At 45.6% G+C, this 19,136-nt stretch overlaps 1 protein-coding gene and 1 pseudogene across 1 annotated transcript; one reads left to right on the top strand and one right to left on the bottom strand.

Moving 5' to 3' along the window:
- Positions 1 to 8,542: 8,542 nt before the first annotated feature.
- LOC144598160 (tumor necrosis factor ligand superfamily member 6-like) lies at positions 8,543 to 12,330 on the bottom strand. Its single transcript, XM_078408058.1, has 4 exons — positions 12,076 to 12,330; positions 11,941 to 11,977; positions 10,559 to 10,606; positions 8,543 to 8,972 (listed from the first exon to the last, which is right to left on the bottom strand). Exons 1-4 carry the CDS (start codon positions 12,304 to 12,306, stop codon positions 8,569 to 8,571), a joined length of 720 nt encoding a protein of 239 aa, XP_078264184.1. The 5' UTR covers positions 12,307 to 12,330; the 3' UTR covers positions 8,543 to 8,568.
- A 6,111-nt stretch (positions 12,331 to 18,441) lies between these two features.
- LOC144598428 (U2 spliceosomal RNA) lies at positions 18,442 to 18,532 on the top strand (annotated as a pseudogene).
- Positions 18,533 to 19,136: the final 604 nt, after the last annotated feature.

Below are 19,136 nucleotides of genomic sequence, written 5' to 3'. Positions count from 1 at the left end.
GCCGTCTATACGGAGTTTGTACATTCTCCGAGATCTTCAGTTTCCTCCCACACTCCAAAGACGTACAGGTATGTAGGTTAATTGACTGGGTAAAATGTAAAAATTGTCCCTAGTGTGTGTAGGGTAGTGTTAGTGTGCGGGGATCGCTGGACGGCGCGGACTCGGTGGGCCGAAGGGCCAGTTTCCGCGCTGTATCTCTAAATCTAAAAAAATCTAAACGCCTCCAGCGCCTGCAAGGTCGGCTGCAGAAGGCGTATCCCCCTGGACATACAGCACAGGAGAGGGACGTCGATCGACAGGCCGAGCCAGCCGAGGGCGACGTAGGAGGAGGCCCTGCCCTGCAGCAGCCTGGGGCTCGCCTGGATCAGGAGCTGCTCCGGCACATCCAGCGCTCTGACCCGACTTTGGACTTTTGTAAACGGCGCCAAAATATGGTGGTGACTCGTGCACGTGTGATCTGTGCTAAAATAATTCCACTGTGCTGTGCACACGTGTGACAATAAACCACCATCCATGTAGGCCGCTAAAAACAAACATCCCCACACTACCACAGAATCCGCAGCACGCAACGCGTCGAGAGCTTGCTGCGGGCCGGATGTGGCCCGTGGGCCACAGTTTGGAGATCGCTGGTTTAGAGATACATCACGGAAACAGGCCCTTCGGCCCACGCCAACCAATGATCACCCCATATGCTAGCACTATCCTACACACTAGGGACAATTTTGCTGAAGCCAATTAACCTACAAACCTGCACGTCTTTGGAGTGTGGGAGTGTGGGAGTTTGTACGTTCTCCCCGTGACCTGCGTGGGTTTTCTCCGAGATCTTCGGTTCCCTCCCACACTCCAAAGATGTGCAGGTTTGCAGGTTAATTGGCTTGGTAGAAAATGTCAATTTTCCCTAGTGTGTGTCAATGTGCGGCGATCGCTGGTGGGCACGGACTCAGAGGGGCCGAAGGGCCTGTTTCCATGCTGTATCTCTAAATTAAATTTTACTAAGGAGCGGGCAGAAGAAGTAATGAGCGGGGTGGGAATGGTCTTTGATTATGTTGACTGCTTTTCCGAGACAGCACGAAGTATTGATGAAGTCAATGTGCATGTCCTTGCTGTAATTCATTGAGCTTCCAACTCCTGAGAGAGGAGACTGATATCTGGTCAGGATCCGGTGAACAAGGTCCAAATGAAACCCTGCCCCCGTGCAGCTTAATGAAAGTCTTTCTCCGATGCTTGTAGGGTTGCACGTTGCAAACTTTCCATTTTGTTTTCAGATATGAGGCAACTTCATTTCCTTCTTTCATCTTCAAAAGAGTGACAAGACCACAGGAAATGTTGCAACGACTAGTTTACTGCACGCAGGGGGGTCAAACTGGTGTTAACGCTGTATTGCATCAGAGCCTGAAAGCACCAATAATTGAGGCATAGATAGACACAAAATGCCGGACTAACTCAGCGGGACAGGCAGCATCTCTGGAGAGAAGGAATGGGTGGCGTTTCAGGTCGGGACCCTTCTTCAGACTGAGAGTCAGGGGAGAGGGAGAGCAGTCTAACTGTCCCCCTGATTAAAAAATATATCTCAATTTTTTAAATATCGCTGATTGCTTCGTTGTCACCTTCTCCCAGATAACAATGATCTATTCTACATTTTCCTTGATCTGCATATCTTGTGATGTCTCGTTTTCACACTTTACACTTCCTTATCTCTGTGTCTCCCTCTCCCCTGACTCTCAGTCTGAGGATGGGTCTCGACCAGAAGCGTCACCCATCCCTTCTCTCCACAGATGCTGCCTGTCCCGCTGAGTTACTCCAGCATTTTGTGTCTATCTTCGGTGTAAACCAGCATCTGCAGTTCCTTCCTGCACACTATGAGTGAGGCATGTGCTGGTCAGAATAGTAGTTTGTTGACTTCTGTTATGACACACATCAAAACCCAAGCTTGTAGAGATGAGGTAACTCAAGTTATTAGTGACTAAGTGGAATGTTGCAGCTCATGACTGCGTGTAGAAACACAGAACTGCAGATGCTGGTTTATACCAAAGATAGACGCAGAGTGCTGGAGGAACTCAGTGCGTCAGGCAGCATCTCTGGAGAAAAAGTATGGATGCGTTTCGGGTCGGGATACCTTCTTCCGGTCTGAAGAAGAGTCCCAACCAGGAATACCACCCACCTTCCACTGAGAACACCACTTTCCCGCACAGTCCCCATATCTCCTGATACCTTTAACTCAAAAGATCTTTGACCTTTCTATAAGAATTATTGATTAGCACGGGTGTCAGGGGTTATGGGGAGAAGGCAGGGGGATGGGGTTAGGAGGGAAACATAGATCAGCCATGATAGACAATAGACAATAGACAATAGGTGCTGGAGGAGGCCATTCGGCCCTTCGAGCCAGCACCGCCATTCAATGTGATCAGTACCCCGTTCCTGCCTTCTCCCCATACCCCCTGACTCCGCTATCCTTAAGAGCTCTATCTATGATGGAATGGCGGAGTAGACTTGATGGGCCGAATGGCCTAATTGTGCTCCTATCACTTCTGACCTCATGAATATACTCATTGAAGTGAATCTTTGTCGCGGTCGGAGGTAGTGAAGTCCAAGGGTAAGTGGGGAATTTGCTCTTCCTTTCCATCCCATATGGCTACTCTACTTTTTAGCCTCTATGACCTCTAGCGATAGACTGCTTGGCCAGAAAGCCATTCTCCCCACACCGAAGATGGACACAAAATGCCGGAGTAACTCAGCGGGACAGGCAGCATCTCTGGAGAGAAGGAATGGGTGACGTTTCTGGACGAGACCCGTCTCAGCCCTCCAATAGTTTTCTGAACAGCTGATGTATCCGTAGCAAACTCCCATACACACCGTTGGGCCAATGAATATAGAACATAGAACGTACAGTGCAAGAACAGGCCCTTCAGCCCACAATGTCCGTGCTGAACATGATGCCAAGTTGAGCTAATCTCCTCTGCCTGCACATGATCCATATCTCTCTATTCCCTGCATATCCAAGGGCTTATCCAAAAGCCCTTTAAACACCACTATCTTCCAGCCTCCATCACCACCCCTGGCAGCATGTTCCAGGCACCCACCACCCTCTGTGTAAAAAAACTTGCCTCGCGCATCCCCCTTTAGGCTTTGTAAGAAAATAACTGCAGATGCTGGTACAAATCGAAGGTATTTATTTCACAAAATGCTGGAGTAACTCAGCAGGTCAGGCAGCATCTCAGGAGAGAAGGAATGGGTGATGTTTCGGGTCGAGACCCTTCTTCAGACTGGGGGGCGGGACAAAGGAAGGATATAGGTGGAGACAGGAAGATAGAGGGAGAACTGGGAAGGGGGAGGGGAAGAGAGGGACAGAGGAACTATCTAAAGTTGGAGAAGTCAATGTTCATACCGCTGGGCTGCAAGCTGCCCAGGCGAAATATGAGATGCTGTTCCTCCAATTTCCGGTGGGCCTCACTATGGCACTGGAGGAGGCCCATGACAGAAAGGTCAGACTGGGAGTGGGAGGGGGAGTTGAAGTGCTCAGCCACCGGGAGATCAGGTTGGTTAAGGCGGACTGAGCGAAGGTGTTGAGCGAAACGATCGCCGAGTCTGCGTTTGGTCTCGCCGATGTAGAGAAGTTGACATCTAGAGCAGCGGATACAATAGATGAGGTTGGAGGAGGTGCAGGTGAACCTCTGTCTCACCTGGAAAGACTGTTTGGGTCCTTGGATGGAGTTGAGGGGGGAGGTAAAGGGACAGGTGTTGCCCTTGGACCCTTGCATCTTTTTTCCCAGTCGGAATGAGTTCAGTGCAACCGCTAACTGCCGTGACACCACGCACTTCCCCTTTAACTTGTCCACATCAGCTTTATGTAGAACAGGTTACCTCTAAGTGGTACAGGTCCCTCATACACACAAGCCACCATTCGTTATCCCCTTCCCAGTGTGTGTCGAGTACCTTCAGTTCCCTCAAAGATGCTTCAACCTGCTGCAACTCACCAGAGGAGGTTTACACGAATGCTCCCAGGAATGAGCGGGTTAACCTATGGTGAGCGTTTGTCGGCACTGGGCCTGCACTCGCTGGAGTTTAGAAAAATGAGGGGGGACCTCGTTGAAACATACAGAACAGTGAAAGGCTTGGATAGAGTGGATGTGGAGTGGATGTTTCCATTAGTGGGGAGAGTCTAGGACCAGAGGGCACAGCCTCAGAATTAAAGGACGTTCTTTTACAAAGGAGATGAGGAGGGATTTCTGTAGTCAGAAGGTGGGGGTGAATCTGTGGAATTCTTTGCCACAGAAGGCTGTGGAGGCCGTCAGTGGATATTTTTTTACAGCAGAGTTAGATAGATTCTTGATTAGTACAGGTGTCAGAGATTATGGGGAGAAGGCAGGAGAATGGGTTTTGGAGGGAGAGATAGATCAGCCATGATTGAATGGCGGAGTAGACTTGATGGGCAGAATGGCCTAATTCTCCCATCACTTATGACCTTATGACCTTATGATCAGGTGAGGGAGGGTGGGAACTAGTAAGAGACAGGTATCTATGCCCACGTTTCGTCTCATCCCATTGATTTGCAACATGGTTTAGGTTTAGGTTTAAGTTTATTATTGTCACGTGTAACGAGGTACAGTGAAAGGCTTTGCTTTGCATGCTTTCCAATGTGATCAGACATACAACACAAATACAATCAAGTCTGGTTCATGTGTATTAGGTAGAGCAAAGGGGAAGATACAGAGTGCAGCATATGGTTCTCAGCATTGTAGTGCATCAGTTCCACAGACAAAGTCCAATGTCCACAATGGGGCGGAGGTGAATCGGACAGTACCCTAGCTTATGGAAGGGTCGTTCAGAAGCCTGATAACAGAGGGGAAGGGGCTGTTCCTGAGTGTGGTGGTGCGTGCTTTCAAGCTTCTGTACCTTCTGCCAGAAGGGAGCTGGGAGAAGCAGGAATAACGAGGGTGGGACAAGTTTTTGATTATGTTGACTGCTTTTCCAAGGCAGCGTGAAGCACAGATGGTGTAAGAAAATAACTGCAGATGCTGGTACAAATCGAAGGTATTTATTCCCAAAATGTTGGAGTAACTCAGCAGGTCAGGCAGCATCTCAGGAGAGAAGGAATGGGTGACGTTTCAGACTGAAGAAGGGTCTCGACCCGAAACGTCACCCATTCCTTCTCTCCTGAGATGCTGCCTGACCTGCTGAGTTACTCCACCATTCTGTGAATAAATACCTTTGAAGCGTAGATGGAGTCAGTGGTGGGGGGTCTGGTCTGTGTGATGGACTGGGCTACATCTACAACCCTCTGCAATATCTTGCGGTCTTGGGCAGAGCAGTTCCCAAACCAAACTGTGATGTATCCCAGTAGGTTCCTTTCTATGGCGCGTCTGTAGACGTTTGTTGGAGTCAATGAGTACACGCTGAATTTCCAAGGGATGTAAGGGGATGACTACCACATCAATGTGGTTAGTCCACGACAGATCCTTGGTAATATTGACTCCAAGGAAGTTCAAGTTCAGTTTAATTTAGAGATACAGCACAGAAACAGGCCCTTCGGCCCACCCAATCCACGCCGACCAGCGATCCCCGCACTATTCTACGCACACTAGGGACAATTTACATTTATACCAAGCCAATTAACCCACGAACCTGCACGTCTTTGGAGTGTGAGAGGAAACCGAAGATCTCAGAGAAAACCCTTGCAGGTCAGCAGGACGTACAAACTCCGTACAGACAGTGCCCGTAGTCAGGATCGAACCCAGGTCTCAAGTGCTGTAAGGCAGCAACTCTACCGCTGCGGCACCGTGAACTCTACCGCCTTTGACACCATAAATCACTCCATTCTCCTCACCCGACTTGAAACCTCCTTTAACATCACCGGCACAGCCTGGTTCAAATCTTACCTCTCTGACAGGCACCAGTTCATCTCCATTAACAACTGTAAATCCCCCACCGCTCCCCTCCCCCAAGGTGTCCCCCAAGGCTCAGTCCTTGGCCCCCTCCTCTTCATCCTCTACCTGTTCCCCCTTGGTCAATTAATCCGCCGTCATGGTCTCAACTTCCACTGCTTCGCCGATGATATCCAGCTCCTCATCTCCACCAAGTCAATCTCCACCACCACACACTCTACACTGGCAAACTGCATCACTGAAATAAAATCTTGGCTTCAATCAAATTTCCTCAAACTCAACTGCAACAAATCTGAAATCATCATCATTGGTCCAAAAACGCTCACCAAATCCACCCAAAACTTCATCCTCAATATTGATGGTCTCCCAGTATCCACCTCCCCTCACATCCGGAATCTTGGAATCATCTTTGATCAAACCCTCTCCTTCGACAAACACATCAAACACATCACAAAGACAGCCTTCTTCCACCTCAAAAACATTGCCCGTCTCCGTCCATCCCTCTCCTCCACAGCTGCAGAAACCCTCATCCACGCCTTCATCACCTCCCGTCTGGACTACTGCAACAGCCTCCTCTATGGCGCACCCTCAAAAATCATCAGTAAACTTCAATACATTCAAAACTCCGCTGCCCGTCTACTCACCCACTCCCCGATCCGTGACCATATCACCCCCGTCCTTTACAAACTCCACTGGCTCCCCATCCCCCAGAGAATCCAGTACAAAATCCTCCTCATGACCTACAAAGCCCTCCATAACCTGGCCCCATCCTACCTGACTGACCTCCTCCACAGACACACTCCCACCTACACCCTCCGCTCTGCTGCTGCCAATCCCCTATCCCCCCCCATCCGGACCAAATTCAGATCCTGGGGGGACAGGGCTTTCTCCATCGCTGCTCCCACCCTATGGAACTCACTACCCCAAACCGTCAGAGACTCCTCCTCACTCACCACATTCAAAACATCACTGAAGTCTCACCTGTTCAGCACTGCCTTCAACCACTAAAGGTCACCTCACCTTCTGTCTCCTTTCTCTGTTCGTTTACTTATTTATCTATTTATTCACTTCTCTATGTTCTATAAATCCCTGTAAAGCGTCTTTGAGTGTTTGAAAAGCGCTGTATAAATGTAATGCATTATTATTATTATTATTAAGTGTTTGGATTAAGGGCTTGGTGGCCTAATTCAACTTTCGATGCTTGCCCGAGACTTCAACGTACAAAGAAAAATATTCAGACATCCTTGCGCCCTTCTGCTTTTATATTTTATTCTCCATCCGTAATCATTACAAAGATACATATTAATTCCCAAAGATTTCTTTACATTTTTGCTGCCGATGAAATTAAACTGTGCAAAGTTTCATGATATCGTTATATATTTATGCAGGAGATCTAATATACTTTTCATCAGTATCTAGCAGGTAGTCATATTGTCAAACCATTATTGTCAAGCATATAACATAAAAAATAAAAATTACAATCCATCAAATTATTGATAGAACATGGAACAGTACAGTCCAGGAACAGGTCCTTCGGCCCATAATGTCTGTGCTGAACATGATGCAAAGATAAACTAACCTCCTCTGCCTGCAAATGATCCTTTCCCAGCTTATCCATGTGCCTATTGAAAACCACATTTCGTTATATCTAAGAAAATGCTGGATTTGATGAAATTATCTAATTATGATAAGTATTATACATCAATACTGTAAATATTATTTGCAAACATCACTTTCACCTTAATTGCATGCATATATATTCAATAGAATTGGCTTAATAAGGTTACATTATATATATATATGTGTGTGTGTGTATATATATATATATATGTGTGTGAGTGTGTGTGTGTGCATATATATGTGTGTGTGTGTGTGTATATATATATATATGTGTGTGTGTGTGTGTGTGTGTGTATATATATATATATATATATATATGTGTGTGTGTATATATATGTGTGTGTGTGTGTGTGTGTGTGTGTATATATATATATATATATGTGTGTGTGTGCATATATATATATATATATATATGTGTGTGTGTGTGTGTGTGTGTGTGTGTGTGTGTGTGCATATATATATATGTGTGTCTGTGTGTGTCTGTGTGTGTGCACATATATATATATGTGTGTCTGTGTGTGTCTGTGTGTGTGTATATATATATATGTGTGTCTGTGTGTGTGTGTGTGTGTGTGTATATACCGGTGCTGTCTGTACGGAGTTTGTACATTCTCCACATGACCTGCGGGATCTGGGATCTCCGAATTCCTCCCACACTCCAAAGACGTGCAGGTTTGTATGTTAATTGGCTTGGTTTATATATATATATATGTATATGAATATGTATATATTAAAAATATATATATAAAGGAAAAAAACACACACACATGCAAACAAACACACAGACACACACACACACACACAAACATGTATATATATATATATATATGTGTGTGTGTTTGTTTGTTTGCGTGTGTGTGTATTTTTTTTCTCTCTATATATATTTTTAATATATACATATTCAAGGGTTTCACTCAATGTCTGATGAAGAAACATGGATTAATATCCTTTTACATTGTGCATATCATACGCATTGTGCATATCGCAAAAATAACTTAAAAGCTTACTCGGGTAAATAGGCCTACGGTTCGTAGGCAGAGATAGAATTAAAAATGACTGGCGTAAACTAAAGCTTATGTAGTCCAAAAAACGTGTAAAACTGATCAAAATGAACCAACATTGGATTCGACACATTCACATATATGTGATCCCCTTTCTGTAACTTAAATATTCCTGTTTGAAAACTGTTCCTTGACCAGGCCTCTTGCCTCTCGGGGCAGTTCAAGTTGTTCCTGGCGATCATGAGGGTGAAATCAGCGGGGAAGAGTTTGGTTCTCTTGAAGACAGTCTGTTGCAGCAGCGTGTGCGACTTGCACTCCGTCCCTCGGAAGTAGATTTTTGAGTAGATTACAAAGTAGCCGGGTTCGTGGATGATCAAGGCTCCTTCTCTGTAATGGATTCCACTTGTGAAGGCGTTGCCCAAAGTGGCTTCCCACAGCAGTGTCTTTGAATTCCTAATGGAGTGCATTCCTTCAAACCAAGAGATTGTAAATGAAGCATTAAGTCAATATGAATATAATTAGAATGTATGATAATGAATAACCAAAACATGTATTTCATAATTAACAATATGCGCATGAGAAGCATCTTTTCCATTGATTTTCTCCGTACTGTACGGAGTTTGTACGTTCTCCCTGTGACCTGCGTGGGTTTTCTCCAAGATCTTCGGTTTCCTCCCACACTCCAAAGACGTGCAGGTTTGTAGGTTAATTGGCTGGGCAAATGTTTTTAAAAAATTGTCCCTAGTGGGTGTAGGATAGTATTAATGTGCGGGGATTGCTGGGCGGCGCGGACCCGGTGGGCCGAAGGGCCTGTTTCTGCGCTGCATCTCTAAATCTAAAAATCTAAAAAAAAAATCTAAATCTACATTAAATAGTAGATATAGCTCTTAGGGCTAACGGAATGAGTTAGATATAACTGATGGGAGAATTGAAATGTAGTTGGTCTCACCTGAAGGAAGGCATCTCCTTCATTGTGGAGATACAAGGAACTGCAGATGTTGGTTTACAAAAAAAAGACACAAAGTGCTGGAGTAACTCGGGGGATCAGGCAGCATCGCTAGAGAACATGGATAGATAACCTTTCTGGTCTGAAGAAGGGTCCCAAGCAGATATGCCACATATCCATGTTCTCCAGAGATGCTGCCTGACCCGCTGAGTTACTCCAGCACTCTGTGAAACGTCACCTATCCATGTTCTCCAGAGATACTGCCTGACCCGCTGAGTTACTCCAGCACTCTGTGAAACGTCACCTATCCATGTTCTCCAGAGATGCTGCCTGACCCGCTGAGTTACTCCAGCACTCTGTGAAACGTCACCTATCCATGTTCTCCAGAGATGCTGCCTGACCCGCTGAGTTACTCCAGCACTCTGTGAAACGTCACCTATCCAAGTTCTCCAGAGATGCTGCCTGACCCGCTGAGTTACTCCAGCACTCTGTGAAACGTCACCGATCCATGTTCTCCAGAGATGCTGCCTGACCCGCTGAGTTACTCCAGCACTCTGTGTCTTCCCTCATTATAGTGCTCTCTTGGTAATAATTCAGAGCCATTCAAGATCTCAAAGAACTGCTGGTGCTGGTTTATACCAAAGAAAGACACAAAGTGCTGGAGTAACTCAACAGGTCAGGCAGCATCTCCGGAGAACAAGGATGGGCATCTATTTATGTTCTCCAGAGATGCTGCCAGGCTCGCTGAGTTACTCTGGCACTTTGTGTCTACCTAATATAAGGAAATAATTGCAGATGCTGGTACAAATCGAAGGTATTTATTCACAAAATGCTGGAGTAACTCAGCAGGTCAGGCAACATCTCAGGAGAGAAGGAATGGGTGACGTTTCGGGTCGAGACCCTTCTTCAGTCGTGTGTACCTAAGATCTACTGCAACAATGATAAACTTAATTCCTTCCTCCAAGCTCCACAATATTACTACCAGGAGTCAACCACACTGCCAACTTACAATTACTTCAATATATTCTTTGCCTTGAAATCCTAGCCCACATGATATTACCATTTCCTTCAGACCAACCCCAAATCCACTCCCCGGGCTATTCACTGACCTGTGAGATGTGCAGCAAATTTGGGGACCTCTGGAACCTTTGGACCCCCTGATAGAAACAAAGCAAAGTTAGAGACAAGGACCCAAATGCACAAAACGAGAGCACTCATTGTCAACGTTCTCGATGAGAAAGAATCGCTTTTGATCGGACAAAATGGCGGAGAGCAATTCAAATTAAAATTAGCAGCGACTTTCAAAGTGAATTTCATTCCCATGCTGATTGAAATTTGAAAAGGAATGAAAGACTCTCACTTTTCACAATTCATTTTTGAAAGTTGTCGACACTCGTGTGTTTAATAACTGAACTGCTTGCTTCGTAATATTATTCTACCTGTTGTTCAGTCTCAATTTGTGTCCAATCAGTTGACAAAATGTTTCCCCTTTTTATATCTTAAAGTCAAGAATGTTTGATTGTTGTATGTCCTGAAACAGAACAATTAAATTCTTACTTGCAGCGGTACAACAGATATATAATCATAGTCGTCTGTATAACTTATAACAAAAAAAGTTTAGAGCATATATATATATAATTGTATGTTTATTTGTTGTTTGTTTTTATATATTAGATATATATATATATATATATATATATATATATGAGACATTTATATAAGACATATATATACTCTCAACTTATATATACATTGTATATATATATATATGTGTGTGTGCGTGTGTATGTGATAAGATACACACACACACACACACATATATAAATGTTCTATAAATCCCTGTAAAGCGTCTTTGAGTGTGTGAAAAGCGCTATATAAATGTAATGCATTATTATTATTATTATTATATATATATATACAATATATATATAAGTTGAGAGTATATACATGTCTTATATAAATGTCTCATATATATATATCTAATATATAGATAAACAAACAACAAATAAACAAACAATTATATATATATATATATTCTCTGAACGTTTTTGTTATAAGTTATACAGGGGACTATGTTTATATATCTGTTGTACCGCTGCAAGTAAGAATTTAATTGTTCAATTTCTGGACATACGACAATATATTTATATATATATATATATAAAGATGTGTGTGTGTGATAAGATATATATAGAATATAATAAGATAAAAAATATATGATATAATAATATATATGTGATATAATAAGTCATATATTTATATCTTATTATGTTATATATATTTAATATATAATAACAAACAACAAATAAACTGACAATAATAGTAAAAAATCATAAATAATGCCCCCGTCTATATAGTTCGGAGCCTAATTGGGTGCAAAAGAATGATAGTTAATTCCAGGTAACAGGTTCTGATCGATTAATTCAGTAGATTCCAAACTCTAATATAAAATTCGGCATTCCCATGAAAATTAATCCACGTTTATACTCACCAACCCTCTTTGCCGGTGAACTTTCCTCGTTCTGAACCTAATAAAATCAAGAAAAAGATTGCTCTCAAATTCTGCTTTAAAGTCAGCAAAAGCTTTTTTTGTCTTTCAGTTTTACAGATTGGAAAGAGTGTGAACCTGTTTGATTTTCTCGAATTCCATCTTGAGTTGAATTAAGTATGTGGTGCCCAGTGTCAGACACGCCAGTATTATTAGCGATAGGATCAGTATCACAACCAAGCACACTTTCTGCCAGTCCTTCTTCTGCCTAGGCACGACCTTTGGGGGCATCGAGATTCTGGGATTCTGAGAGAGATTGGGATTACCATCCACAGTGTAAACCTGTGTTCGCCTATAACTATCTTCCATGATCAGCTTCTGATCCAAAGTGCTGTTCTCCGGCCCTCTTAATGCAGTACTCTTGCTTGAGTTCACTGTAGGATAACCTGCTGATCTTAAGTCCCCCACGAGTCCTACTGCTGTGATGATCGACGTGGGAGTTTCTTATATATGTGAAGCCCGATCGTTTGGTAGACCCACACTCGGTCTTCCCCCTCCAAAACCTAGTGGAAAGCTGCAAAGTGACTTTCCAACCAGTCACGGTAATGGTGAAAGTCTAAACATTCCACCTGTACCCTGTGAACTTTTTTTCTGTAATAACCCAGTCAAACCTGCACTCAATCCATCAGAATTTCCAGCTTGATTCTAAGCCCCCATCACCACAAAAGAAACATTTTGCTCAGCTCAGAACGCGGGTCGCACTGGAGAGGCTATTTTTGTTGTTTCCTGTTACCTTTTGTGGTGTTTGATTAAGAAGTTAGCATGCAACATTTCCTGTCTGCCAAACTTAAAACGTGCTGGGGCTTTTTAGATTAGAGGTACTGAGCGGAATATGAGCCCATCCAGGCCACGCCGACCACCGATCAGTCATTCACGCTAGTTCTATGTTATCCCACTCTCTCATCCACTCCCTACACACCAGGGGAAACTTACAGAGGGCCAATTAACCTACTCGTTAGGTAACGAACCCACAACGTCTTCAGGACATTGGAGGAAACCGAGGCACCCGGAGGAAACCCACACGGTCACAAAGATACGTGCAAACTCCTCACACAGACAGCACCCGAGGTCAGGATCGAACGCATGCCTCTGGCGCTGTGGGACAGTGGCTCTACCTGCCATGTTGCCCAGCAATGCTCACGTGTACCCACCTATCACTCACTAGGCTTGGTCCCGCCCCATCTCTCTTCCAGCTTTCTCCAACACAATCTGCCTGAGGAAGGGTCCTGACCCAAAACGTCGCCCATCCATGTTCTCCATACTCTGCCTGGCCCGCTGGAGTTACTCGAGCACTTTGTCCCTTTTTTTCTAAGCCAGCATCTGCAGTTCCTCCTGTCTGAAACTAAAGATAAGATTGACTGCAGGAACTGGTGTTAGATCTGCCTTACTTTTAATGTTCAGGCACACAATTCTCTGTGCAATCTGGTTCTGCTCATCTTTTGTCTGGAGATTTTATGGATGAATTAGAAGGGGACTAATTACTACCAACAACTGCATCACCATTGGAGCAGTCACCTGCCACACTGGCACAAGCCTAATGAAATGGAACTTGGCCTTTCCTCTGTTCCAAGATTCAAGGGAGAGTCAAGAGTGTTTCATAAGTGATAGAAGCAAAATTAGGCCATTCGGCCCATCGAGTCCACTCCGCCATTCAATCATGGCTGATCTACCTTTCCCTCTCAACCACATTCTCCTGCCTTCTGCCCAAGACGTATAGTAGGATTAGTATGAATGGACATCTGATGGTCAGCACAGACTCGGTGGGCAGAGTGGCCTGTTTCCTATGAGCCATGCTTTACGACTCTTATTGTATGTCTCTATGATTCAATGTTAGAAATCAACATTTCTGACAGGGTGGCACGGTGGCGCTGCGGTAGAGTTGCTGCCTTACAGCGCCAGAGACTCATGTTCGATCCTGACTACGGGTGCTGTCTGTACGGAGTTTGTACGTTCTCCCTGTAACCGTGTGGGGGTTTTCTCCAGGTGCTCCGGTTTCCTCCCACACTCCAAAGACGTGTAGGTTTGTAGGTTAATTGGCCTCTGTAAATTTTCCCTAGTGTGTCGGATGGAACTAGGGTACAGTTGATCGCTGGTCAGGTGATCAATGGTTGGCGTGGACTCGGTTGGCTAAAGAGCTTGTTTCCATGCTGTATCTCTAAACTAAACTAAACTAAACTACCTCTAAAAATAAATGAGAGTCTTCACTTATGTGGAGACTGGGGAAGGCAGGACCGGTAGCTTTTTGACACAGATACTGAAGATGGTAAGGGATATTCAGAGAATAAATAGATTACGCTCCTTCCAAAGGCAGACAAGTCAGTAACCAGAGGTCAAAGAACTAAACAGGAGAGGGGTTTTGATTCGGTTAACAGTGAGTTGAGCAATACAACATGGAAACAGACCCTTTGGCCCATCGAGTCCACACCACCCATCGATCACCCTTTCACACTAGTTCTATGTAATCCCACTTTCTCATCCACTCCCTACAGACCAGGGGCAATTTACAGAGGGCCAATTAACCCACAAACCCACATGTCCCCAGAACGTGGAAAGAAACTCACGCGGTCACAGGGAGAATGTGCAAACTCCGCAAAGACAGCAGGATCAGGATCAAACCCAAGTCTCTGGTGCTGTGAGGCTGCAACTCCACCAGTTGCACCACCCTGAAACAACCTTTAGGCTTATTATTGTCACATTCACCGAGGTACAGTTTTGCATGCTATCTAATTAAACTTGATAATAACACATATACATACAATCAAGTCAAACTGAAGTACAATCGGTAGAGCAAAGGGGAAGGTACAAAGATACAGAGTGCAGAATATAGTTCTCAGCATTGTAGCCCATCAGTTCCACAGACAAAGTCCAATGTCCGCAATGGGGGGGAGGTGAATCGGACAGTTCCCGAGCTTATGGAAGGGCCGTTCAAAAGCCCGATAACAGGAGGGAAGAAGCTTTAGACTTTAGAGAGGCAGCGCAGAAACAGGCCCTTCGGCCCACTAAGTCCGTGCTGACCAGCGATCCCCACACACTCGCACCATACACGAGTTTACGTAATGAGTTAGACACATAAAGCTGGAGTAACTCGGCGGATCAGACAGCATAGAAACATAGAAAATAGGTGCAGGAGTAGGCCATTCGGCCCTTCGAGCCTGCACCGCCATTCAATATGATCATGGCTAATCATCCAACTCAGTATCCTGTACCTGCCTTCTCTCCATACCCCCTGATCCCTTTAGCCACAAGGGCCACATCGAACTCCCTCTTAAATATAGCCAATGAACTGGCCTCAACTACCTTCTGTGGCAGAGAATTCCACAGACTCACCACTCTCTGTGTGAAGAAATGTTTTCTCATCTCGGTCCTAAAAGACTTCCCCCTTATCTGGAGAGAAGGAATAGGTGACGTTTCGGGTCGAGACCCTTCTTCAGACTGAGAGTCAGGGGGGGGTGGGGGGGAAGCTAGAGGTGTGAAAAGGCTCAGAACAAATCAGAGATGACAAGTTACAGACAATGAGACTCATCAAGACAACTCTGAAGCTAGAACAATGACTAATGTGGGTGGGGGGGGGGGGGGGATGGAGAGAGGGGAGAGCAATAGTTATACTACTGGGTTGTAAACTGCCCAAGTTCAGTCTGAAGAAGGGTCTCGACCCGAAACGTCGCCCATTCCTTCTCTCCAGAGACGCTGCCTCCTGACCCGCTGAGTTACTCCGGCATTTTGTGCCTGTCTTCGGTTTAAATCCCAACGAGTTGTTGGGATTTCACTGCACTGCCTGAGGGGGAAGCAGAGGAGGATTCAGTGGCACTTTCAGAGGGAGCTGGAGGAATACCTGAAGGGATAAAGATAATTGGAACTTGGGGAGGCGGGGCAGAGTGAAAGTAATTAGAGCTGGCACCGTTCTTGAGGACCGAATGGCCTCTTCCTGTGGTGCATGCACGTTGGAGCATATCGTGGGCAGAAATTACATAACGAAAGGTTCACTCCGTGTCACAGCAGTTTCATTTAATCTTGCTCTCCGATGTGGGAAACATCTTTGCACAATTACCTTGCAGATTTAATTTGAGAATGTAGCTCTCTACAACATAACACCCACGTACAGTAGCTGTGAACTTTACTTTCATGTTCTCTGTGCTAAAGGGGATTCAACATACTCATGCCATTATCGTGACACTAAAATGGGGATGTAAATGCCATCTCACTAATATAAGCTTCAACGGTTCTTTCGCAGGGCCTGGACTTACCATCTCGGAGGCTTCGGCCGTGGGCCCTGCAGACCGCAACATCGGGAGTTCGCAGGTCCCTGGCTGGCGACCGGCTTTCGGGAGCTCCAGCCGTAGCAGCTTCGACCGCCCCGAAGCGCGAGGTTTGATTGACCCGCTCGCAGGCCCCTCATCGCCCTGCGTGGCCCGGCCGCGGCACCTTCCATCGCCCGGTGGGGGCTCAGGATCCTTCATCGGCCTGCTCGGCTCGGCCCTGGGACTTTCCATCGCCCGGTGGGGGCTTCAAAAGTCGGGAGCCTCGATCGCCTCGTGGCACCACGGGAGAAGAATGAGGAGGAGACAAGACTTTTCTTTGCCTTCCATCACAGTGAGGGTGTGCCTGGAGCAATCACTGTGATGGCTGTTTGTGTTAAAAATTGTAATTGTGTGTCTTGTGTTCTTTATTGTCTACTGCCGGACCCTGACGTGAGAGGACGCTGGCGCTGTTTGTTCGCCGCTTCTCCGTCAGGATAGTTTGTCTGTTTGTTTTTATGTCTTGACTGTTTTTGTAAAGTGTCTTTGAGCATTTGGAAAAGCGCTATAAAAAATAAATGTTTATTATATTATATTATTATTATTATAGTCACGTGTACCAAGGTACAATGAGATTCTTTCTTTACCAACAGATCAGTGAGATTATTGCCATACACAAGTACAATCCCCAGTTCAGCAAACGACACTATATTATTTGGTGGCGCAGCGGTAGAGTTGCTGCCTCACAGCGCCAGAGACCCCAGTTCGATCCTGACTACTTTTTTTTAATTTTTCATTTTTTTAAAATTTTTATTTTTATTTTTATATATAAAAGTTTTATTCCAAAGAAAAACATACAAACATACTAAGCAAAATGTGATCAAACAAAAGCCGCCTGTATCGGCAGTTTACAAATGAAACAATTATCACATTAAAATCCCGCCATCTCTGTCAACAATACATTCAACCCCCCGCGGCGACCAGCGTTCCCGGAAGGCCTCCAGAGTCCCCCTGGACACCACGTGTTCCCTCTCCATCGATCCTGACTACGGGTGCTGTTTGTACGGAACTTGTACGTTCACTTATGACTGTATGGGTTTTCTCCGGGTGCTCCGGTTTCCTCCCACACTCCAAAGACGTGCAGGTTTGCAGGTTAATAGGCTTCTGTAAATTGTAAATTGTCCCCAGTATGTAGGATAATCATATCATCATATCATATATATACAGCCGGAAACAGGCCTTTTCGGCCCACCAAGTCCGTGCCGCCCAGCGATCCCCGCACACTAACACTATCCTACACCCACTAGGGACAATTTTTACATTTACCCAGCCAATTAACCTACATACCTGTACGTCTTTGGAGTGTGGGAGGAAACCGAAGATCTCGGAGAAAACCCACGCAGGTCACGGGGAGAACGTACAAACTCCTTACAGTGCAGTACCCGTAGTCAGGATCGAACCTGAGTCTCCGGCGCTGCATTCGCTGTAAAGCAGCAACTCTACCGCTGCGCTACCGTGCCGCTAATGCTAGTGTATGGCGTGATCGCTGGTCAGCGCGGGCTCGGTGAGGGGGAATGGCCTGGATCTACGCTGAAGGTAGACACAAAAATGCTGTAACAACTCAATGGGTCAGGCATCATCGCTGGCGAAAAGGAATAGGTGACGTTTCGTATAGAGATCCTTCTTCAGACAGAAAATCAGTGGGGAGGGAAACTAGAGGTATGAAAAGGTTTGGAACAAATCAGACTGAACCTTTCCATATCTCTAGTTTCTCTCCCCCTGACTCTGAGTTTGAAGTAGAGTTTCGACCTGAATCATCACCTGTTCTTTTTCCAAGAGATTCTGCCTGTCGTATCATATCATATCATATCATATCATATCATATATCTACAGCCGGAAACAGGCCTTTTCAGCCCTCCAAGTCCGTGCCGCCCAGTGATCCCCGTACATTAACACTATCCTACACCCACTAGGGACAATTTTTACATTTACCCAGCCAATTAACCTACATACCTGTACGTCTTTGGAGTAGCCTGTCCTGCTAAGTTACCCCAGCTTTTTGTATAGACCAGCCTCTGCAGTTCCTTCCTACACTGTTCCCACACTGTATCTATAAAGTGTAACGGTGAGAACACAGAGCATAGAAATTAGAAAAATACAGCACAGGAACACCCCTCCGCCCACAATGTCCGTGTGCACTGTCCCTGGTGTCGCTTCTCGGCCTTTTGGCTAAGATCAAGTGTAGTATCTGTTCTTGCACAACCTGATGTTCTTATAAGAACAGTATAAGAGCAGTATCTGTACTGAGCGAGGATCATTGACGAGGAGCGGAGGTCAGGAGCACGAGGCTGGTTTAGGGGTGGATCCATGCTGGTTGGGTAACCAACCTAACACCTTTATCCAGGTGGGATGGCAGCAGCAAGTGGAGCTGGAGGGCAGGGTATCCGGAATACCCTGCGTGTATCGGTGAAGGACCTCAGGGAGGGGACCCCTTTCTCAAGGGACCTCTTCATCAAGAAGGTGCTGCTGGAGGTCTGTGGATTCAAGGCCGGGGACATCTTCTGCCTCCAGGACTTCCCAGGTAACGGATATTTCGACGTCACCTTCCAGAACCCGGAGGGATGGCAGAAGATGCTGCAGGACTTCCGGGAGAAGGGGGATGAAGCCCCGCTGTCGCTCCTGAAGGTGCAGTCGCTCTTCACCCTCCCCACCCAGAGGGAACGGATGATCACGGTGCACATGTTTAACCCACATGTGCCCGTTGTGGATGTCCTCACCTTCCTTGCGCGCTACGTCGAAGGGGCCGGAAACTGCGTGGACATAAAGGACTTGTTCGGGATCTGGACGAGCAAGAGGCAAGTGAAGGTGAAGCTGAGGGTGGACGGGAAGGGATTCATCATCCAC

The sequence above is a fragment of the Rhinoraja longicauda genome, chromosome 11, assembly GCF_053455715.1.
Source record: "Rhinoraja longicauda isolate Sanriku21f chromosome 11, sRhiLon1.1, whole genome shotgun sequence".
NCBI lineage: Eukaryota > Metazoa > Chordata > Chondrichthyes > Rajiformes > Arhynchobatidae > Rhinoraja > Rhinoraja longicauda.
This window is presented reverse-complemented; position numbering and strand designations above follow the sequence as displayed.

Excerpts from the sequence above, each read along its gene's own strand:
- LOC144598160 (XM_078408058.1), bottom strand. The coding sequence starts at position 12,306 with ATGGAAGATAGTTATAGGCGAACACAGGTTTACACTGTGGATGGTAAT. Across the intron at positions 10,607-11,940 it reads TTCACCGGCAAAGAGGGTTG|GGGGTCCAAAGGTTCCAGAG; the intron begins GTGAGTATAAAC and ends TGTTTCTATCAG. Across the intron at positions 8,973-10,558 it reads ATTTGCTGCACATCTCACAG|GAATGCACTCCATTAGGAAT; the intron begins GTCAGTGAATAG and ends CTTGGTTTGAAG.